The sequence below is a fragment of the Stegodyphus dumicola genome, chromosome 7, assembly GCF_044657685.1.
Source record: "Stegodyphus dumicola isolate Sdum_Otavi_A_Nest chromosome 7, ASM4465768v1".
Lineage (NCBI taxonomy): Eukaryota > Metazoa > Arthropoda > Arachnida > Araneae > Eresidae > Stegodyphus > Stegodyphus dumicola.
Genome location: NC_140774.1, coordinates 153,816,558 through 153,841,446, shown reverse-complemented (window position 1 = coordinate 153,841,446; position 24,889 = coordinate 153,816,558). Strand labels below are relative to the sequence as shown.

The 24,889-nt window shown below is 32.6% G+C and overlaps 1 protein-coding gene across 2 annotated transcripts in view; it reads left to right on the top strand.

Moving 5' to 3' along the window:
• LOC118189372 (vesicular glutamate transporter 1-like) overlaps window positions 1-24,889 on the top strand; it is a 607,793-nt gene that overhangs the window by 564,790 nt on the left and 18,114 nt on the right. The window contains exons 9-12 of one of the 2 annotated variants that reach the window (XM_085820945.1): window positions 11,708-11,758; window positions 14,747-14,896; window positions 17,476-17,608; window positions 19,318-19,428. In XM_085820945.1, coding sequence (XP_085677071.1) covers window positions 11,708-11,758; window positions 14,747-14,896; window positions 17,476-17,608; window positions 19,318-19,428 — 445 coding nt within the window. The remainder of the gene's footprint in view (window positions 1-11,707; window positions 11,759-14,746; window positions 14,897-17,475; window positions 17,609-19,317; window positions 19,429-24,889) is intronic. The other variant, XM_085820946.1, reaches the window with a different exon arrangement.

The window sequence follows — 24,889 nt, the reverse complement described above, 5'->3', positions numbered from 1 at the left end:
CACAGAGGTGTTCTGCGTATTAGCGGGCTTCACCCTTCTTTCCTTAGCCTATAAATTCTTTTTCGAAAAATTTTTATTAAGGACTAGCAAAAAAGATCGTACAGTCTACGAAGATTACTTTGTAACAAGAAAAGCATTTGAAAACCTAAATATCAATTTAATTTTCCTAAAGGACAGAATATCGATCCCTTATATTAATATGATAACAACAATAGAGGAAATTGACATATATAGTGATGGCTCCGGGATTGGAGAAGAAATTGGATTGGCTTTTGTTGTATACTTTCATGGATGTGAAATAGAAAACAAAAAAATACAAACTAAAGGAATTCAATTCTGCTCATCAAGATGAATTACTCACAATCAGCCACAGTCCGTACTAGCCGAGTTTCGATATTCAAGAAGTGAAAGAACTGTATAGGAATCTTCCAACAAAGTATCAAATAAAACTTTCTTGGGTGAAAGCACACGTTGGATATGAGGGAAACGATCGGGCTGATGCCCTTGCAGAAGAGCTGCTACTGACAGAAATATTAAAGGAATAGATTATCGGGGATCTAAATGGAAAGCAATAAGGAACATGGAGCTAAATATATAAAAAGAATGGGAATAAAAAGAATGGAAAGATTCAAACCATAGAAAGGCTTACTTGGAAAGCATTGAAATCTCAAAATAAATGAAAGCCCTAACCGATAAAGCCCTTTGTCAGATCCTTTCAGGTCACGGTAGATTCACAGTATACCTAAATAGATTTAAAATTCAAGAAAACGCAAACTGTTTACTATGCCGAAAGCTGGGAAAAAATTGGCACTATGTGGAAGAGTGTGAATTAAAGAATAGTCGAGAAGCTATTAAAATTTTTAACTTATTCACACAGTCGCAATTAATGATAAATAGCAGTAATTTCAACATAAAAAAGAGTATTATTTCTATTCAATACCTAAATGCAAAACTCGAAATTCCAGATGTATAAGTCGAAAGGTATAATTGATTTTATCAATGATAAAATAAACTCCTGAAATATATTAAACTTATTTGTCATTAATTACTATGTGTATATCTGCGTGTTAATTACGTTTAAGTCCGAAGCTCTTAAGTAATTTATGAAACTTTTTTTAAAAACTTGTTCTGAAAATATTTGACTTGAAAGTGCATCCCAAAAGAATTTTCATGGCTTACTTTTGTATTTATTAGGGACGGTTTTTATAGCTCGAATTGGTGCTGCCATCTGTGGGAAGAATTTATATCCAGAGCTTAAATAACGTCTCTCATACACCAGTGTTTCTTTTAGAAGAATTTTTTAATCAGGGTTTAAGACTTGCCATGTAACTTAACTTCATTCTTAAAACATTTTCATTGTCACTAATATCTGAAGAAATAAAACAACAGTGTGGGTCAAGATTATGATTTCTATCATGTTTCAGGCATTTCGAAGCTCATATTAGCATAGTAGAATGTGTGCTGCCATCTGTTGAAAGCAATTACAAGTTACGTATCATACAATATCATACATATAATATTGCTACTTAATGCGCAAAATTATTTAAAAGTTCTCACCGGGAATTTCGAATTTTGTTAAAAATTTCGTAGATTTAGAATTGAGGATTTGATTTCCAAAGAAAATGTACTTGGCATTTGAGAAATTTCTTCATTGCATTCGAAGTAATAGAATGTATTCAAAATACTGCCTTTCTTTCTACTATTTAATAATCTCTTTCTAACTTTATCTTAATAGTGATGGAATTTTAAATGATATTTTGCTAGCTCCACCAAAAGGAATTGTAAATGTATTTCAAGAGGAAAGGCCAATGAAGATCAAAGAAGAAAACTTTCAAAAAAGAACTTTCATTCAAAAGTTTTAACCAAAATTCGAAATATCTATTGAATGAGAAAATGAATTAAAGAACACAGTTCTTAAAAATATACGCATGTTTATCGTGAAGAAACGAATTAAATTTAGTAAATGAAGTACACGATTAATACTCTTGAATCTTGAGGTCAATTTCTGAACATGTAGAGACTAAAGCATTATTTCAAGATAGATTCGTTCATTTCTGTTAGCTTTTAAAAGCACGAATGAAACAGTCCTCTAACTTAATAGTGGCGTATTTGAATGGTGATATGGTGGGATCTAAGCACGTTTCCTCACCCAGTTCACGTTCTTCCTTTCTTGCGTTTTGTGTTATTACTACCGCGCCAGGAAAGCCTTTTCGACCATGCATTGCTATGTGATTTCCATCGTCTAGGTGTACTCTGTCTCTCCTCACAGTTTGTAACCCATTTGCTGAAACACCCTGTATGTATAGCAGCAGGTGAGAGTTCTTTTCACTTGTTTACTACGAAGTTATTTAACTTAATTCAAAAATGTTTTTTATTCTGAAAAACAAAGATCTGTGTTTAATTATCCCTCGAAATCGATTGAGCTGTAATCAAAATCTAAGCCAGACAAAGGTTGCTTTTTTCCCTAACGTATTCCAAATTTGGATAAATATGCATAAACATTTTAACACATATTTCTAATATAAATGTTTCTCTCCTAGTGTTTAAATCAAACTCAGTGCAAAATTATCCAACAAAACGCATACTTTTTACTTGTTTTGTTGCCTTAAATTTGTTGCTCTGGTGCACATTTTGCTATTTAATTTTTTATCGTACTGTGCACATCATCTGTGTTTTATATAAATAGATCGTATCTACTGAAATATGACTTGAGGTTCACTACCTTGGGCTTTAGTTACTGTTTACAGATTATTGTAACAAAATCTTGTCGTTTTCTAACTACGGAAGCAGATCGCAGTCAGTTACCATCGCACTTAAATGGATAAAGAGTTCTTATAGAATCATATCTTAGAAGACAGCGTAACATTTAATAATTATTCGGGCTTTTTTTCTAACCATGTTAATTGGTTATTCTGAGTTACCTCAGAATATTTGAAATTGTAAGGTCCTGATCAGCATATCAGAAAGATCAGATGAAACTTGATCAAAATATTAGAAAAATAAGAGTTATAAAAGCACCATATGTGTAGGTACTTATATGTATAGGTAGTCTGTCACTGAATACTGTTTTTCTTACATTTGCAATTTAATCAAACTGAAGTGTCACACTAAAGGCATTGTAGATAAAAGATACATTACAGCAACGAATAATGTTACGGTCAACTGTGTAGGACTAAATTTGCTCTGAAAACATGGCTAGTATTTTCGTTATATCCGTAATATGGTTTCCTGAATAAATGCAGAATGCATCAATATCAATGTTTCAAACTTGTACCAGGGGTAAGTTGGTTTCAGACGAGTCAATCACATAGAGCCCTATATTGCAAAGAGTCCTATAGGATCACATAGAGCCCTATATCGCATAGAGCTCTATAGGATCACATAGAGCCCTGTAGGATCAAAGATGATACATGCATGTGATAGTGTATACAGAAAATACCAGAAATTGAAGAACCCTGTCCAAGTGCATATGTATTTTGGTAATAAATGTGCGTTCACACACAAAAAAAGAACTTGTGGGAATGTCCTCTACCTTCTATAACTAGGCCTCACGTCTCCAGCGCATGGAATTGTTAATATTCTGGACGATAACAGACATAACTCGGACTTCCCTGGCAGCTACTGCGATGAGTGCAACCAGTACTTCGGCGCTGTCAAGGGAAGTCTCATACACCAGTGTTTCCTTATGTTTCCAGAAGAAATCATCATGACATTATAAGATGTTTCTCCCGTCGTCTTAGCGAGCCTTCGTGGTGTAGTGGTCTGCACGCTCAGCGCGTAATTGAGAGGTCCGTGGTTCGATTCTCGGAGAAAGCGTTGCATATTTTTCGCCTTGCCTGCTTCCAAAATAACCTAATGTCTCTACAACATGATAAATTGGTGATTGACCAGGCTAATGCGTCGGACCAGTATGCGCAATCAATTGCTGGCAGGTGTAACGTTTGAGTAGCCTGTTCACCAGATGCGTATTGGCTAAATCCGCGTCCTTATGTTCATATCCGCATGTGAAATGAAGCTTCTTTACGAGAACGTCCGAATTATAGCCATCTTTCACATTAAGAAAGGCATTTCCGGCTTAGCATTGCCATGAGATTCCGAGCCATCTGGTTGCACCTCAACTAGCCTAGAAGTTTGTAATCCTGGTACTGAGATCACTGTATATACAGTTTGCTGTAGAACTAAACTGTGTTTAATTGCCATAGGAGGGAAGTATCCCAATTTTTTTCGAATCTAAATCCATCTCTTAAAAGCTTTCGAAACTCGATTCCTCGATTTCCGATTAAAGAACTTCTCGATTCCTTACTTGAAGAATAAGAAGTAAAAATGAGGGGAAAAAATAACTCTCACTCAGTCTTAACGATTTTAATCAAACAAAATTTGAAATATCTGTTGAATGAGAAAACGAATTTAAGAGAGCAAATATATACCTGTGTGTAACGGGAAGAAAAAATTAAAAGGCTTCTGTTGAACGTCAATGAAAGTAATTTTTTTAAAGTTTTGCAGTTAAAACGATTACTGGTTTTAATTTAGAATTCGAAAATCTCAAGTAAAGGGGAAATTTAAAAAAGAAAACGCAATTGAAAAATATGTGATAGGGTTCAGATTTTAACGTTCGCCCAAAAGTGCTGTTTTAAAGTTTGATATGTTTTATCAGTAAAGATTATAAATATAAATGGCCCAGATGGTATAGCAAAACATTTTATAGGATACTACATGAATATATATGTAGAATAAGATAAGAACATTATATATCTTTTGGGTATTTGAAAAGTGAAAAAATATGTAATGAAGCTAGTCAATAACAGATAGATAAAATTTGAAAGATAAATATCTTATACTCTGCCGAACGGCTGCAGACTAGAATAAAAAGTAAAACTATAGGGCGAAATTTAAAGTGAGAGAACGTAAAATTTTCTTTCGAGTCTATAGCCTTTTGGGGGCAAAAAGAAAAGAAACAGTACAGAATCGAATTCCAGAATCTCAAATCTTTTTCAAATTTGTAAGATCTGAAGATTCGAGTTCTGTAATCCCTAATGATTACGATAGTACTATATTTTATCCTATACTTTTTTATACGATAACCTATTCTTTATTTTGCAGTAATATACCAAAGAGCAAAAATCGTGGTAAGTGTCGATACTGTGAGTGATTGACAGCATTTATTTATTATGACATCTCAACTTACTTTTCTTTAAAAAGATATCGTCTGCTTATGGACAGAATTTTCTACTTGGTTTGTACGATTTCTTCAATTAACTTAATTTTTTACCCTGTAGAGACTGTCAGACGAATTATCGCTCCGTCTATGGAAATAACAGATAAGTCAGAAGAAGGTTTAAACGACTTTTTATTTAAAACTATAAATTTAACAGATGCTTGGTGCTTACAATTTAATCTCCATTACTAGCGGAATTTAAAATGTGAAATTAAAATTAAAATTAATTTTGATACTGGATATTTAGAATGAAAAGGCTTAGCAAGCGTTTTCTCAAATTATAATTAAAGCACTTGGGATTTGACTAATATATAAGCTAACACCAAGTAATGTATGTCGATGAGCTGAGCGAGGAAATATTATAATAGTCTACGTCGCTGCCTAAGGTCAAAATTTTACATAAAGATTTTTTGCATTAATAATGCTTGTATGAACAAACGAGTAAAATAAGTACGAAAGCACCAATTGTGTTATTATTGTGTCTAATTGTGTATGCGAAAGCCTCCCCCTGTTTTAAATTTATGTACGTGCAAAAGGCACCAAGTGTTTTAAATCTTTGCAAGTGCGAACGCATCAACTGCTCTAAATCTGCAAGTGTAAAAAGCGCGCGCTGTTCTTTGTTAAGTGCCAAAGGCTTTTTCTACTCAAAATCTTTGAAAGTGCAAAAAAACAGCCACTGTAAAGTTTCTTTTAAATTACGTTCCTTGTGGGGCCCTGCGGTGTGCAGTGGTATATATAGTTAGTTCTATTGGAATATACCCGCTTTACGTATGGTTAAACAGTATGCAATTCACTGCACTTCAATCTGACCTGATCTGCGAAACCTCTCTGGCTAATTTTCAAGAGCTGTCTTCTTGCATAATGTGTATCTCATTTACATCCTTCTGAGAGCTAACGGAAAGTATATTCGATAGCACTGTTCAAATAAAAGGATAATGGGTTAATTAATATAAGATGGTGTAGAAGTTTGCAACGATCCACTATCGAAACCTGAGCAAAGAAAAGCAATATATGTTTTCTTGTAAAGGAGAGGGGGGGAAGCAATGGAGATATTTTATTTTTTGAATAAAGCACACGGCAATCATACTGGAGGCTAAAGAAAGACGAACATTGTTTTCTTCAAATTTGGGTTTGTGTGAACTTAGCTCTAGAAATTCGCAGACATAGTGTTGTATTAGCAGAATCACAAGGTGCTTCTACTATACCTTTTAAATGCTTTTGCAGCTTAATGTATAGTGAATAACATTTCTTAATACCTTGCTATTTGAACAGATTGTTGTAAATAGGAATAGGGATTTCCCGTCTGTTCAAATAATGAATAAAGAAGTTTTATTCTATTTAACGAACTAAGTCGTAAAACTCGCCCCATAAAAGTAATGGCAGGAAACGTAAATAAAAGATAGAATTGTTCCTTGCCATCTGCCAAAGAAAAAGGGCAGAAGAACGAAGGACAAAAGGTTTTGTACTGAGTAATAAAATTATATCGGAGTGTCTTAAAGGAAGAGAGTAACTTCTCAAATTCACTTTATTCTGAGTTTTTGAATTGCTTTTTGAACGTTAACCCTTTCCGGCACGCTACCTTTTAAAGTCGTGGTTTTTATGAAAAAAAAAAAAAATGTAGGCAGTCTAATTAGGCTTAGAGGAGTACACAAGTAAAATTTTGTGAAGATAGCACTTATCGTTTTAATTCTGTGGGTGTTCCCAAAGTGGCACACTGATTGAATAGAGCTTCGAAAAGAGTTCTGAAACGAACATTGTTGTCAATGAACTGACCGATGAGATGCGGAGAAACAAAGAATACAGACTCCCAGTTGTCCTAGATTATCGGTGAGCCCTGTTTGGCCACACCGTTCGCCGTTTGATTTTAGGCAAGATTTCAATGTAAAAATTTTAAACTAATATAGAATAAGGAGATTAGCATACAGCCAAAAAAATAACATAGAAATTTCTTTTCAAACAATTCCTTTTATACCCTAAAAGAAAATCTGGAAGATTTCTTTGAAAAATGAGTCTTAAAAAACTAAACATGGCTAAAATATATGGACTGTTTTGTGTCGATCTGCCATCTACTATAAATAAAGAAGATTCAGAGTAACCTATAAATCCTTTTTCATTCAATTTTTCTGTGCGTACAGAAGGAAAATTTTAGGTGTGTCCAGACCGGACGCACTGTGCCGCAAAGGGTTAAAGCAATGCCGGCTTTTTCGACGCGTAAGCTATGCTACAAGTTAGAGCGTCGAAAAACTTAGTGAAGGTTTTTCCAATTTATGCTATATAAGATCCTTAACTTACTTTTCGTTTTAGATAGCTCACGCCGTCAGACTTCGGTCTTGCATAAAAAAATTGAAATCAAAATATTAATAGTGTCGCTAATAAAATAAAATTTTATGAATACCTTCACAAGAAGTTAAAAAAATCAACTAAATCGAAAATAAAACACCTTAGCTAAATATAATGCTTTGAAATTATCATTAAGCAGATATCTAAACGGAAAAATAAGACAAAAAATTATTTTGTTGCTGAAAAATAATTAAATAGTTAATAAATACGTATATCCAGAAAAATATGAAAAAACGCAAAATACAGCTGAAAGTTAAGCACATATTATGGAAATTATGGAAGTTATTATGGAAACAGATCATAATGTTGCCATATTCTAAACAACAAAAGCTTCCAATCGTAAATAATAATGTTTCGAATATTTGAATCTGTCATTTCGAAGAACATCACAGATGCGACTCGCAAAGGTCAAGCAGGCAAGACTAATATACTATCAAAGTCAAGAATTTATTAACAGCGATCTTAAGTGACTTTATTTAAATAATAATGAAAAAGTCAATTTTTTAAAATACAAAAGTGAAACATATCAGAAGATGGACAAGTAAGGCTGTTTATATATATGTATGTTATTTCTGCGATTAATATTTTTTATAATGGACAATTTGAAAATTATTTTTTCAATTTTGCTTTCATATTTTGTGATTTTTTTTCCTAAAAATCATGAAAAACGTGAATTTTGAAATACAGAATTGGAAGAAATTTGAGACAGAAATGCCTGTTGTTTACGATGATATAAAATTTGAAAGTTTGAGGTAATAAAATATCATCTTTAGAAATGGAAAAATGTCAAAAGGTCGTTAAATTCGCAGAAAACATAAAATAAATTAAAGGAACTTAGTACTCCAAAATGGATAAAATTATCGATTTGGCAATTTTTGGCTAAAAATATACCTTGATGCCCTTAGTACACTAATATATTTGAAATTTTGTAAAGATCTGATGTAAAAGAAAATTTGGAAACATCTGACAATAATAAATGGTGTATAAAAAGACAGTTTGCATTTACTGAAAATTTTTGACAGTCCTTTAAATCCCACACCCACCACAGTGTTTATTTTCTTTTACATCTTAATTGCCTCAGTTATTTATTAAAACTCAGTATAAAAGTAAAGGAATGTAATCAGATGTGATTGCAACTATCAGCAAATTCTGTTTATAATACGTAAAAAATTGAGTGATTTTAAATAATAAGTGAAATTCAAAAAAAAAATTTTTTTTTCATTTTTGAGCTAGCACTTTTTTTTCCTTTCTATTTTTACTGAGTTCAGCAAATATATCTGTGTGAATTATCATATTATCAGTCAATTTTGTTACGCTTCTTTAGAAATGGAAATTATTCGTAATGGACATGAACAAAAAAACAGATGTCATAATGAAAAGTGTTCAAACTCCTGACTATATAATGCTTTGAGATTATCATTAAGAAGATATCTAAACCAGAAAATAAGACAAACAAATTATTTTGTTGCTGAAAAATAATTAAATAGTTAATAAATACGTATATCCAGAAAAATATGAGAAAACGCAGAATACAGCAGAAAGTTAAGCACGCAAATCCTTATGGAAACAGATCATAATGTTGCCATATTCTCAACAACAAAAGCTTCCAGTCGTAAATAATAATGTTATTATAATAACATTATTATTTACGAGTAAATAATAATGTTGTTGTTTTAATAAGCCTTAAAGGAAAAACTTTATGTCTATTCAAATTTCGACCTTTTTCTTTTTGAAAAAATGAATAATTCCACAAATTAGTATTATTAATATTAATTATAAATGTTTTAGAAAATTTATTACAATTAATTAAAATATTAAAATTGTTTTTAATTGTTTCACAAAACAAAAACAGGTAAATAAAAACTCTACTTGGTTTTTCTTATTTTTCTTGCAATATTTCCAATCAGTTAAGGTTTCAAATAAAAATTTTTAATTTATGTTTATATTCACCAATTGAATAGCTATAGGTTTTATTTTAGATAAATATATATTAAAATTCGGTTAAAAAATAATTAAGAAATTCGAAATGAATGAAACATCATTTACAGAGTTTACGTTCTTTAAACTGCGTTTTCTCATTTTGCATTTTTTCGATAGATCCTTTCACTTAAATTACTAAAATTTACACAAATATGAATTAAAGTATTTAATACTTTTACTGTTTGCTTATTATTGTATATTTAATAGAAGCAAGGATGGATTTTGTAAAATACTGAAAAGAAATTTTATTCGAAGTAGAAATGTAATTAGGTCATATTTTATCAAAGTGGTTACATATTAATATGCTTTTTATTAAATTTGTTTAAAACATTTTAATAAATAAAATAAATAAATCGTGGTAAATACATTGAAAACTGTAGAAGAATTGTATTTAACTATTAACCTTTCCTTCAAAAATTTGAATTTTAAAAAAAGTTACCGGCTAAAAACTTTTTTCAGCTTAAAATCATTTTATCTCCCAAAATCTTTCAATAATATTCATAAAAAATAGATTAAAGTTCTTAAATTAAAATAATCGTTCGAAAGGTACAAAGTCCACTTAAAAACACAAATTCGAAATTTAAAATTCGGGTTTCGAGGTGCACGTGTTGGGGAAATAGGACTGCTTGTGTTCAAAATTTAGTGACTGTAGCAACAAAGCGTTAACATGTACCACCGCATGTTAACGCTTTGTTGCATACAAATAATCTAGAGAAGTTAAACGAAAATGTTTGTATTTTTTCTACTTAAAATAACCTTAGTAATACTGATTCAGAAGTCAAACAACAAAAATCAGCGTTAATTCACAAAATTTTCACAGGACTAGTTTCGATGGTTTTACCGAACCATCATCTTCAGCTGCAAAACCGCAAATGAACAAGATAGGAAATGATTCAAGATAGGAATTTCCTATCTTGTTCATTTGCGGTTTTGCAGCTGAAGATGATGGTTCGGTAAAACCATCGAAACTTGTCCTGTGAAAATTTTGTGAATTAACGCTGATTTTTGTTGTTTGACTTCTGAATCAGTATTTATTCGGCGTGTTATTGTGTCTTAACCTTAGTAATAATAAAAAAATAATTTTATTCAAATTTCGTTTTAAATAATTGCTGCAGTTTGTTCACTACAATGGACAGTATGCATATACGTACATGCATACGTATCTCTTCCCAACGATTTACGGTCATTGCATTTGAAATCATTTCCTGCCTTGTTTGCAGTGATCATTACCATCTTCTAAATGGTAAATCTACAACTGACATGTACATACAAATCCCCCAAAATACCTTCATTTCGTCGATTGTGTTTGAATTCATTTTGCTACGATTTTGTAACCTATACCTATTGGATTCAAATGTCAAATGTTCTAAAAATTCCTTGCCAAACATAAACATTTCCAGTGGTATTTTGGCTTGATAAGCAGTACATTTGGGTTTGAATTCCCTCTTTTCGGTAAATCTTTATCTACCCACTCCACAATTTTCTCAAACTGACATTTAAAATAAAATGTCAAAAATTACTAATTATGAATAAAAAATGGCAGTATAAGAAAATGTAAGCAATATTATATAATGTTTACTTTGAGAAATTGTGCTAACTTGGAAAGAGATGTAGCAGCCATTTTCCAAATAGCAATGCTATACAGCCATCTATGATCGACAGTTCTAATAATATAGAATGAATAAACACAGGAATGGAATCTGTTAAGGCATTTACAGAAGAATAAACAAATTTAAACTTTTGTGTACTAGAGTGGACATGATGCAAGAAAGGGCTAACAGTGCGACGAACTCATGCATAGATTCGTTTCCTTTTGTAAAAAATCGAGATAAATCAATGGCATTTGCTTCTTTGAATTACGCCATTTCGTCTTACAAAAGGTTTCACAGGAACGATCTGCTTCCGAAACTAGGAAAAGATCTATCCGTGCCATGCCTTGATATCATTTTACCATATTTTTGTTTAATTTTATTTAATTTTTATTTCTTTTATTATTGTTTCATATATAATTTAAATTTAATTTATTATTTGTATATTTTTCATTAATTTGCCTAAATTTAAAAATATTTTTATTTGCTTCTTTTATACTTTGAATTATACATTATCTGTTTTTAAAATAATTATTATTTTATTTGTTTATTTTTGTACACCTTTCCTAACGGCGTTCTATAGGTCTCTGGCACATCTACGACTAAAAATCAAGCCACAAGCATCACTTCAATAGTAAGTTACAAAAACGGTAATTATTTCACTTTTGCTTACTACTGCTTCGAGCTACGGGTTCCTTGACATCTCTTTAAACGATCACTCCATATTTGCAGTAATTAACGGATAATTTAAATGGAAATTCACAATACACAGCAAAATTAGCTGAAAATAACTCAAGGACAACGCGGATATTAAACAATTCCTTCTTAGAGCACGACAAATATCGTTAATTATCAAAATCACTCGCATAGTAAATTTAAATCGCAACTTAACCAACCTCTAAATCTCATACCTGATTAAAAATTAAATCTTAAGCTTCCAGACCCCTAATTCTGTACTGTAGCATAAGAGAGTATAGCCGTGTAAAAGAGTAGGTATATTTTTTATCTTATATATACAAATATTTTTTATCACAAATATAACAAAACGCTGTAATTTTCCCCAGAGATATTCTTTCAAGTGTTCACAATACCAGGCACTAATTTATTTAAATTAAATATCAATTACAGATATGAACTTTTATTCGATGTTAAGTGCACGTGCTCCTGTATTTTTACTTTTCCAGCGTAGCTTTCTCTTAAACTTTGTCACGCGTTGCTTTGCACAAGGAAATAAAACAATTTTAATTATAATTCTACTAAAAATATCTAACCAAATACAAAGTTCGTAACATTATTGCAAATCAGCTTTATAATTTAATTTAGTAATAGCGCTTTAATGCCTCTTTTTTTAATTTGGTTATTTTCTCTTTATTCTAAAAATAATAATAACATTTTTTAACTGTGCCATTTCTAGATTAATCTATGCCATAAAGCTTTCGTAACGCTGATGACGCAGTTATTTGGGAACCTAAAATCTTTCTTTATCTTCGCTATCGACAGAACACCTGGCCCATTAGGTTAGGTGCTCTTCAGTCTGTTGGATCCCGTCGATGGAATTAAAAAAATAATAATAAAAATAATAAATAAATAAAGAGTATCCACCGGGAATTGTTTACATTGAGAACTTAGTGCTGTGTCTCCGGGATTTGGCCACGCTAAACGAGGAACATTGTGAGAACTGAAACTTTTCTCTTAACAGACTGCCATATTGGATAAATGCGTACTTTTAACTTCACCCTGTGTGCTGCTTGGACACCGTTGTCCTCTTTTCTTATTGCAATAGCGTTCAAAAATGTAAATGTTCTTGAATAGGCGCGATTAAAGTTCCAAATGAATTGTGGCCACAAATGTGAATTTAAATAAAAAGTGGAATTTAATGCGGCTCGACTTCTTCCTCTTTCATTTGGGTTGACGCACTAAGCATCAAATATCTATGCCAGACAACACTGCTAGGCTTCTACGTCTCGGTGTTCACACTTCAATCTTTCTAAATTTTGCTTTTATCATACTGATGTAGAAACACTGACCTTACTGACGGTACTTACCGTAGAGTTTGTAAATTTCAATATAAACTTGGAGTTTGTAAATTTCAATATGAACTTGGAGTTTGTAAATTTCAATATGAACTTGGAGTTTGTAAATATGTTGCCTTGGAGTTATAAAAACGATATTCTCTTTCCATCCATGTACGCTCGATTATGGCTATTGGGATTGTAGAAAAGACAAACAGTAATCATATCGCAGCATAAGGTTGTGGTTATAGTATCTCATAAATTTCCTGGAAATCGAATTGAGTATTTGTAAGATATTTGAGTTCTAACTACCACAACATGCAGTGTGCTTCTTGTTGCATGATTGCCACGTTCGTGCGAAATGGCTTCTAAAAGCCGACGGCGTCGTTACTACTAACCAAAGTCTCTGCGTTAACTAATGTTACCTCACCCGTCCTTGAAAAGACCTTTATTCAATCAAATATTAATTACTAAATGTTTTTAAAGTAATTACTGATTATTTTTGATGTTAGGACTAAGAAAACTGATTTACAAGCATGAAGTAATGATTTAACATCAAGTCCATCTTTTTCCGATGACGCTGTCTATAAAGTTAGATAAAAATTTGTGGCAACACGTCGATAGTTCTCAAATCATTTCATCATAGAAACAATCACTTAACTATTCCTAAATATAAACGCCCGCCCGTGTTCACCAACCTCTATTAAGTTACCCTAATTATCGTACGCCATAACCTTATCCGCTTTTGTTGATGTCCTATAGTAACAGCTCTATATCACGAATAATTTCCTCTCTGTTGTTATGATAGATCCTTTCCAATAGTTATTTCATTTTGGCGAAAAGATCATAGTCACACAAGTTCACATGAGATGAGTATATAGTTGATGCTCCGTTATCTCCCATCGCCACACACGCAGAAGATCTGTGCCAGCTTTTGCATTATACACATTGTACACTACCCATTATCATGAAGGATGGTGAAATTCGACACCTTAGACATCATCTGCGTCCAGCACTCAGAATAAAGCGACAACATTTGGCAGGTTTCATCATTCTCCATAATAATGCGCGTTACCATAATGTTACGTCGTAACGTTGCGATGATGCTGATGAGAAGTACTGGAATATCCGCCATAAATATCTTACATAAGTTCGTATGACTACATTTTCATCGTTAAAATGAAAACACCATTTGAGGCGATCCATTAGAACAACAGAGGTTAAGTTATTCGTGCTATAGGGCAAATGCTGTCGGACATCAAAAAGATGAACTGTTAGTGGTATACGATGCCTTCCAGTAGCTTGGCAGGGGGCGATAAACATGGACGGCAATTATATTGCGAACTGTAAGTTTTTGTATGTATGGTAATAAACTATTTTTGGAGTTACTGATATATTTACCTATTTTTATTCTAATTCTTGTGATACAACGCATGCATTAAATGTTATCAGTTCCTCTTGTTATCTCGTTATTTTTGTAAATCATGTTTAGTTATTCAGTAAAAGAACTTTAATATTGTAAAAATTAAATAGATTTCTGGTTTGATTTTTATTGAATAAAATGCGTCTTATCAAACAAGAAATTTACTCGTGTTTTTATCTCCGTTTAGCTCAAAACCACGCCTTGGAAAGCTATGTTCACCTCTATGCCTGTGTATGCCATCATCATTGCCAACTTTTGCCGAAGCTGGACATTTTACCTCTTAATTTTATCTCAGCCCATGTATTTCAGCGAAGTACTTGAGTTAAAAGTTGATCAGGTAAGAAACGTTGTGTGGAAATATGTTGAACGGTCTCATTGCATAAAAGGTAGCACTTTGAAAGAAAGAAAACTTCATCTTCCCATGTATTTTCAAGATTTGAGTGCAGGATTATCTTCTCAGGGTTTGAGAACAGTTTTCTGGCTTTGTATTCGTAGTTCCCAAACTATAAGATTATAATTGTACGAGAAATGTAAACGTAAAGAATGGTTCGTACGATAATCGCGAAGTGTAGACCTGTAATCGAAGACATCGTAGAAACCCCTTGGACAATATATTAAGTCCTTACTTTTGAACCAAAGTAGTTTGTATTGCACTGGAATTCTGACCACACAAAAGCACCTAAAACATGTATTGTGGAACTAGGTGAAATACTTGAAGAAAAAAAAGCTGCTATTAAATTCAGTATAGTAAATCTTACACTTTGAATTACGTGAACTCAACTGATCTTCAAATGAAGAAGTAGCTGCATAGGAATAATGGAAAGCCAAGATCTTGGTTTCAGTGGAAGACATCAATCAATGGATTGACAAATCATTTAATTAGATGTGAAAAATGTTTATGATACGTTAAAAAAATCTCCAGTTTATTGATATTTCTCCGTATATCTCATATGATTCGCAGTTTCGAACTTAATTCCACCAGCTTTTGAAATATGATATCTCTTATTCAGTTATATATATAAGCTGATGACTACCATATACATTCACATTTCTTACGCGGCAAAAGCAAGCTGACCGCACATATAAAACTGCATAATATACAGTGAAGCCCCGTTATACGTTTCTCATTTATTTGTTTCTTAAATGTCGTTTCAGCTCTCCCTCAACTCATTTCTAGACATGTTAACAATAAAATATACAATTTATGAGGCCCCATAACATTGATTTACTTCATTTTTTCCCATCCATTCATCGACGCTGCTTTTCGCAGTTAAAACAGTTTTCTCTAAAGCTTTTAAAGTCATTTCTTTCTTTCGGCAGCATTTGAAAGATGTAGTACATTGCAATACGAGGTCCGGGGGCAGAAGGAAAAATGTGGGACATCTCATTCGGGACAGGGATTCATATCCAGACAGTGAGCAGCATGGGAGTTGCTTGGAAGGGTAGGAAACATAATGAAGTCTATTGATTAAATAGGTTTGATGATGGTAGTCGCTTCATTCATGGATCATGTAGTAAGCATGTTTGAGGTAGGCTGTCGTTTGCCATTTGCAGTCATAAGTGATTTGCTTTAAGCTTAAACGGTATATCAGATAAAACTTGAAGATTTTTTCTTTCGAAAAAAAAATTAAAATCTTTATGTCATCCAAAAGCATCCTGCAAAAAAGTTTAATTTTGAGGAACTGAAATAAAGGTATCGTCGTTCCCATATTTATATTAAATAGTACACACCTTAGTTTTCCTGATTTTAAAAGTGGAATACTTTTTTTCCAAAAAAAAAAAAAAAACAGAAGAAAAAGACATAGATAGCGTTTTAAACAAACGAAAACAGGATGATAAAATGAAATCTGTGTAATTGCAGTAGTATTACTTTAATCGAACAGTAGCAGCATTAAAATTTTACAGTTCAGATTCTTAAACCGCAACTTCTGTTATAAATATTTCTTGTTTATGCACCTTTTCCAGCTGTGCTTTAAAAATCGTCTAAATGCTGCTTTATCATATTTATAAAATATGAGCAACTACAATAAATTATTGTTTTAGGCAGCAATAAAGTAGTTTTAATAACTTTATGAAAATGAAGCGTAATATAAAAAATAGTTATTTATTATTAATTGGGTAATAATAAAAAAATTATTAAAATTTGTTTAACAGTTTTCCCGTTTTCGAAAAATTTTCGTTTTTAATTTTTATAAACACTAGCGCTGCACTGATTAATGCAATGAAAACCCGCTTACCAGTTCGCGAACTTTTTGTTTTGCAGACTGTCCGTGCATCGTTCTTCTAAAGAGTTCTGCCACTGGTGGATAAAATAGATGGAATGTGCGACGTTGCGAAAAAATTTTACAGTTTGTTGTAAAAGCATGGAATTAAGTTAAGCGCTTAACACTAGTATATAAAAAACCTGGGGAAAAGTGTTTCCTAATTCCATAAAGCAGTAGGATTCTCAAACGAGAGTAACGAATAAGTCGAAAGTAAAAGAGATTTGAATTAAAAAGACAAACGAAGAAAATTGGAAATATAAATAGAAAGAAGATATCAGATCAAGGTATTTTTGATACTACCATTCAAGATGAAACAGGAAAAACCAGGAAGGGGGCTACTCAAAAAATTACTTACCCATTTTTTCTCCATCGTTGAAAGAAACTTCAAGGTCATGTCTGCCATTGGCGGTGTTTTAGCGGCTTCATAACTCTGTCCCAAAACCTTGTTTGTCTCATATGTTGCCCAGAAAATTGAGCCTTTTGCCCTCAGTATTTATGCATTTCATTCATTACAATTTCACTGAGTCATTTTTCGAATATATATTTTTCCAGCTTTCTTGGCACACCACTGCTTTAATTGGCATCTATAATTTAGAGATAAATATGACTTTTTTTAAATCTGGTTAGTAATGAACACCTTTTTTCTTTTCAGTCAGGGATTGTGGGAGCTTTACCGCATCTTCTGATGACAATCGTCGTCCCCATCGGTGGTTATCTGGCTGATATGCTTAGAAGACGAGAGATCTTGACAACAACGGGAGTTAGGAAGTTGTTCAACTGTGGTGGTACGTCAAAACATGCCCAAAAGCAGTAAAGAAACTAATGACTATTGATTACATTTAATATTTGATTTCCGTATTTTCTCTTTCTTATGTCTACGTTTTACTATTCTCTTGCCCCTTCTCCCGTCTGATTCGAAGAAAGAACAGAAACAAAATTTCTCAACCTGAATGTTCTGATACAGGCATTACCACATGCATCTTTCTGCAGTCTCAGATTTTTCCGTTTATAGACATCCGTGTCATTTAAACCTTTGTGAAGATTCATTTAATTTATCTAGCAGTTAATTAAAGTAACTTTCCTTTGATCCTCATTTTCACCCACACTTTCTTGTAGGAATACTAATTAACTAGCGCGCGTGTATTCAGTTGAAATAGAAGAAGTACTATTTAAGTGAAGTTTTTGAAGGTGGTTTTAGAGCGTGAAAGCCGCGCTCTTATCTTGAATTACTAGCGATTACATTTCTATAGAGTTGAGTGCTTAAAGCCATTAAGCTTGATTACGCTCTTTTTTACGAGTCAAAGCCTTCCTGCGCGTTAAATTATCTTGTGAACCGTTAGGCTAAACATATTACGTTGAAATTCATTGCTACCTGTTTGAATTATTAGAAGTCCTAGCTTTTGCGTTCGCCCAAGTGAGGCCATCTATAAACTTATATTGATTGAATAAAAGGTTCTTTACACTCTTCTTTGTATTTGTTGTACTAAAGACTTGAGGATAATTCTTCACAGAGTCTTCTAGGTCTCGTTTGTTTAAGCTACCCAAGTCTACAAGACGTTCTAACTTATTCCGCTAATATCGAATAGGATTATCAACATCCATACATCGTATTGAGGATTTTTAAGCCTAAAAGAGCTATTAGTCTTGAAACATGATTACTTGAACATTGATTTTTAATCAATTTTTTTGGTGATTTATCCTTCAAATTTAATTAGACTGTTCAATCAATGGATTGACAAATTAAGCTGTTTAAAAGTATTATATAATTTTTTTACTTTTTAATCGAACTGATTTAACTGAGAAAGCTTTTAGTTCATGATATATCTAATTAAAAGCAATCAATAATTTTGCAGTTACACTTTTTTTCACTTTTCAATTATACAAAGATTATGACATTCTCGTATTAGTCTAAATGCATTATATTCATCTAATACCCTGTAAAATGTTTCGTTATTCACTTGAGGCATCTCTGTGTATAATCTGTACTGATAAACCATTTTAAAATAACCATTTTGATCAGCCATTAAAATCTGAATCCTTTCATATTTTTCTAATTAATTTATTTTTTCGTAACTTAAAGCGTTTTCTTTTGTTAAGTTACTATTATTAGGTTCCTTTATTTTGACTAAGACTTAGCTTCCGAATCTTCAACCCTTTTACCTTTATTCTTTACCGTATTTATTCAGTAATTTTATTTCCTTCTGTATTTCTTCTATGATATATTAAATAATTAAATTATTACAAAAAACTTGGAAAGAAAATTAAATCGGTTTTGTCAGAGAGAAGATGCATATTTTTTAAAAATTAATTTCGTTAAAACCTTAATCCTTAAGTTGCACGAAATGTACAGTTTTCATGTTAAATTTTATACTTAATTAGAGCAAGTTGTAAGTCCAAATTATTATCAATATTTAAATACAAGATGAAGAAGAATTTCTCTTGAAGAATTTCTGGGCATTATTGCTTTTTTACGTTTTATATTTTTATTTTGCAGGTTTCGGTCTGGAAGCAATGTTTCTGCTCGTCGTCGCCTATACGAGAAGTAAAGCCGTTGTCATCATTGCTCTCACTTTAGCAGTTGGTTTCAGTGGCTTTGCGATATCCGGTAAAAAATATTTATGTCCTATGTTGGTAAAATTTTAAAATATTAGAATCCCAATAAACTCTTTTTCGCTCTTAAAGAAAACCTGAAATGTAAAATAATTATTTTACTAAGTTTGCAGGTAAAAAAGTAACTAACCAATCTTATTTACATAACCATAAAGAATTTTGATTTGACGACGAAAAATGCTGGTGTCAGTTAAAGTAGCTTTATAAACATTTGCAGTTTAATAGCTTAAATACCTGTGTAATTAAAAACAAAATACTGTAGAGCAGCAGTTCTCAACCTTTAGATTAACGCGTACCATCAAAAATTGAAAGGCAAGCTTTTGTTCATATTGTAGAAACGTATACTCTTACTTTTCATTTAAAAGAAAAGAAGAACATGGAATAAAATAACTATAAAGCAAATAAAATGACATAGATAATTCACATTCTGAAAATAAAGTAATGAATAAGTACATTGCATCAAGTTTAGTGGACGTGGAACACTGACATACTGTCTACATGGAAATATTTTACATACCTTCGACAACTACTTTAGTAAGTAAGGTAATAGTAGGATTACTTTCGCCACGCGTACGTGGCTGACATCATTTTAAATTTACGTCCGTCTCTATATGTAACAGCTGTCTGCGAAATTTTAAATCATTTGGTAGAAAAATTATGCACTATATTCATATTATTAAAATCTGTGTTAAAATTAAAACGCTTGTTAATAAATGAACAGCAAGTTTGTTCGTGTTTTATCTGGCCAAAATAATTAACTATCCGAATCTGATGTATCTGAAGTCCGGTCATTGATAATTGTACTGTATTTCTCGTGTCTGAAGCATTATGTTTTAGTTAAAATTTTTGTAGCTTTATATTTGTTCCATGTTTAAGTATTATGTCTGGAAATAAAGATTCGCAAAAGCAATGTCATCGAGTTTCTTGTTCATCTTAAGGGATGAGTAAAATAAGAAAATTGTTTTGAAACAGTAAAATAGTATTTACCTTCGGTAGTCAAGGACAGAATAATACAATCGGTTTTACGAAGAACTTTTGTCATTTTTTTTTTCCTTCTATTCTGCAAGATCGGAAATATTTCTCTTTCCTTAAGACATATAAAATATAAAACAACGAGATACATTTCACAGGTGAAAAACGAAACCCTCTCTGAGGAATTTCATTTGATTTATTGGGAATAAATCAAATTGGATGAAGATTATTTTAGAAAAACTTTTCGCATACATCATTAGATGTATTTTTAATACATCTCTTTCGAGGGTTATATCAAAAAGGGTGCATACTGTAGCATTTTTTTAACTCCATTTTAAACAGAAAAGTTTGATTCATTTGTACATTAATTCAGATTTAAACACGAGATTTTTCAATACGAGCTGGTATTTTAAACTTTTGTATTTGAGGCTTTTTCAGATCTTGAATTGTATGGGTTTTAATAATTAATAAATAAAAAAATCTGATGTGTACACCACATGACTTCCTTCTACGGAATATTAAATTATACGCATTTTTTCTTGCATTTCATTTAAACTTATTAGATTGAATTAAACCTACTTCGCCGACAGCGCATAAACCACAATAGAATAAATGCATTCCTTAAAATTCACTTTGTTTACCATAGCGATACTCTGGCCCTAGGTTTACTTAACAGTATTATATTTCGTTCATATTATAACTCAGAATGCACAAAATTTATATCATTTAAAGAATTATCTAATCGTTGCCACATGTTCTATTTAAATACTATAATAAAGCTAGCACTATGTATAAAAGAAATTAAGCAAACAAAACAAAGAAGAAACAGTTTTTCACAGACGACTGAGTATTTCTCATTCAATTAATTCAGTTTTCACTTCGCGACAAGGTAAAAATACATAAAAACTCAAAATATCTGTATTAAAAATTACGAAGTAAATCTTAAACGCTTATTTCCTCGAAAAGATTCCAGAAAGGATTAAGCATGATTTAAATAATAAATGAAGGCGTTATCTTTGTTGTTGCGAAGCTAAGTTTCTCTAGATTGGCAACAAATCCACTAGTCTCCTGTTTCAAATGTAAACAAGAGCAATGGCCGCCATCAAATTAGGCTTAGCGGCACTTAAACAATTTTAAAATTGTTGATAATTCTAAAAATATTGCATACAGATTTACTAAAGGCATAAAAGCCTTAACCGGAAGATAAAACAACATAATTCAATCATTTTTAAAGCAAAAAATGTACAATTTACATGCATATAAGAGTAAAGAAACTGAGATCACTGAGCCGGGTTACAGAGTGGATATATTTATAAATATGTTTGTATACGTTTGGCGCGGCCGATTGAAACCAAAATACGAGGTGCACATCTACATGTTATAGTAGTCTTATATACAAAATTTCAACGTTCTGAGGCTACTCGTTTTTGAGTTATGCGAGATACGTACGTACGTACATACGTTCGTACAGACGCCACGAAAAATTCTCTTAAGAATTCATTTTAAAGCAGTTTTTTAGTTTTTTTGGAGGAAAAGAGTCTTTTTTCTGTCCTTACGTAGAGATATCACGCAAAAACATCGTTAAATTGCATTCGAAAGCGGTCAAAGTGGATATTTTCGTTGAAATATTCTGCCTGAAGCTTTTCGCGATTACAATACTTTCTTTTTACTTCGTACAAGGAAGTAAAAAAGTCAATAAAATCAAATTTTTCTGTCCCTTGAGGAAGAGAAACCTCTATTACTTTCCTTCGAAAAGCACACTGTTGTGATTCTCTTGTTCCATTTCATCCTTCTCACTGTGTGACAGAATGTCATCCTACTCCTTTTATATATTTATTTATTTTTCATTTGTTTAGAAAATACATTCTAAATAATTTATGTTTATTCCTCCTCTTTTTATTTATTTATTTAAGTAATGCATTCCAAATAACATATGTTAGGAGAAATAAAATGTAGGTAAGTCTCCAGATTTGGACAAAATTATAACACCCAGAGAACCTAGTATCTTTCCACAGTGTTAATAAGCGTAATTGTTTGATTGGCTTCCGATATATGAATAGTCGAGGATTCTAGAAGTCTTGTAAAAATGTCCAGTAAACATCCATAAAGGTTTTTTTTTTAATGCCGGAACGTTCTGTATTGTTACGATCTGCTACTTTAAAATAGGTAATGCTCTTGTAGCATAATCGATCACTTTGTCAATCTAGCTACTGAAGAACCGGCGAGGGAACGAGGAATTTTCTTAAGACACCCCGCTCCAAAACATCCTAACACGCATAATATTTAAATTAATAATACATTCTCTCTTTCCTGTAGAGAATAGTTGATAAACGGAGATGGAGCGTTGTTACTTTTTGAAATTTTAACGGGCTGCACAGACTGATTACCGCCTAGGCCTTAGATTTCAGAACCCGTTAAAATCATCATGTGGCTTATCATAAACCTAATGTTTGTAATTAAAGTAAGGAAAATGGGCGCTGCATGCTCCTAAATGAGCTCTGCGACTGAACATTTTTCCAGTTTGGGGCTGGTTTGTCTTAATCGAGTCCTGAGCAAATGCACTGTTCTTCAGGAACATACTCAGTTTTATTTTGTTCAGTTTCTTTTCAATTCGTGTTATATTTTCGGTTCACTTATCAGTACATGCAGTTTATATTGAGGTAGTAGATGTTCAGTTTATGTCTTTTTTATTATTGTGTGTCTCTTTATAGTAAGCAGAATTATCCTTCATGTGCCTGTTTGCTTCTGCCTATATTACCCTCTGATCCATACTCTGAAATCCTACACTATCTGGTTCGTTTACTAAAATTACTTACTAGAATCATGCGACTACAACCATACGTTCGAAAGATACTCAAATTCACTATGTTTATGTAATGTACTACATAATGCTCTGAAACGACTCCAGTTTGTCTTCAGGCATGTGTCGAGAGAAATGTAGCAGATTTAATCTAGAGGCTCTTGTAGTGAAATTTTCCTTTTAGGATAGGTTATAACATGTTAGCAGGGTATAATATGTTCAGGAAGTTGTCCCCACACCCAAAACGAGAATAATGTTTTGCTATACTATGCACATTTCTGGCCATATTCACGATAATTCATTTTGAAGTAGAGACAGATCCTGCAGTCGATCTGCCCCCGCGTCGAAACATACGGCGTCGAACTGCCTCGGCATCGAAACGTTGGCGTCGAACCGTCGGCGTCGAACCGACCTGCTTCGGGCTGGCAGAACACATACTCAACCTAACAGATGGTATGCGAATAGATGATGGAGAAGAAAATGGAAAGTGAAACAGGCTAGGAAACGCTGAAGAACCAGTCTTTCTCGGTGACAGGAAAAAATGGCATTAATAGCTTTATTCTTATGCTATAAATTTCTTCACTTTTACTGTTTTGCCTACTGCTTCAAAACATATAGTTCAAAGATGTTTTAACTAACAGGGTAATTCTACGTTAAGGACTGACAATCTCAGCCTGTCCTCGTGAAACTTCTGGATTATTGCCTACCTCAGAGCTTTTAGTCGAGCCTATGAGTCTCTGTGATTGAAATAATTATTAGTTCTGCGGTAGCCGAACCATTTTGTCAATCTTAAAAGTTAATCCTTGACTTCTAAGAATTTTGATTAATTACTGGTCCATTAGCCCACAAGAAGTGGAAATTCGTTTTACAATATTTAATTTTAGTTCGGTGACTTAAGGCTGAAATTCGAGTAAATTGTTTCGTTTTCTTTCATTGCTGTACTTATTTAGTTTTTTTTTATATTGAACTGTAAAGACTGCCATTCATCTGGCAGTCGTATAATGTATTTCTCCCACTTCCCTAGCGTGCCTTCGTGGTATAACGGTAGCACGCTGGGCAGGTATTCCAGAGGTCCGTGAATTATTCCAGAATTCCGATCGATTCCCGGCGAAGGCGGTTGCATATTTTTCATCTTTTCTGCTTCCAATAAACCTAATGACTCTACAAGTGACGCCCGAACTAAAAGGGTGATGGATGGTGATTTTTCCCCACTCAGGATCAGCGACTAGGTCCCCTAAAACCCTTGTCACCCTTTAAAAAGGGGAGTATATAAGATATTTCTCCCACTTCCCTAGAGTGCCTTCGTGGTGTAACGGTAGCACCCTGGGCCGGTATTCCAGAGGTCCGTGGTTGGATTCCCGGCGAAGGTGGTTGCATATTTTTCATCTTTTCTGCTTCCAATAAACCTAATGACTCTACAGTGGAAGGTTAGACTAGTGCTTAGACGAGGCCCAATTAAATCCAGTATCGAAATTAGTGAAAATTAAATTCATGTTTAATCCAAAAATACCAATTTCGTTTCCTCAATGACTATATTTCAGTGTAAATAAAAGTTTACATTCCTTTAAAAAGGCATTTCCAAACATTTCATTGTCTTTGAGTGTTTACAGTAGCTTCTTCTTACCACCGACCCACACACATAATTAACGGTCATTTTCTCTTCCTGAAGTATTGTGAAACTGTA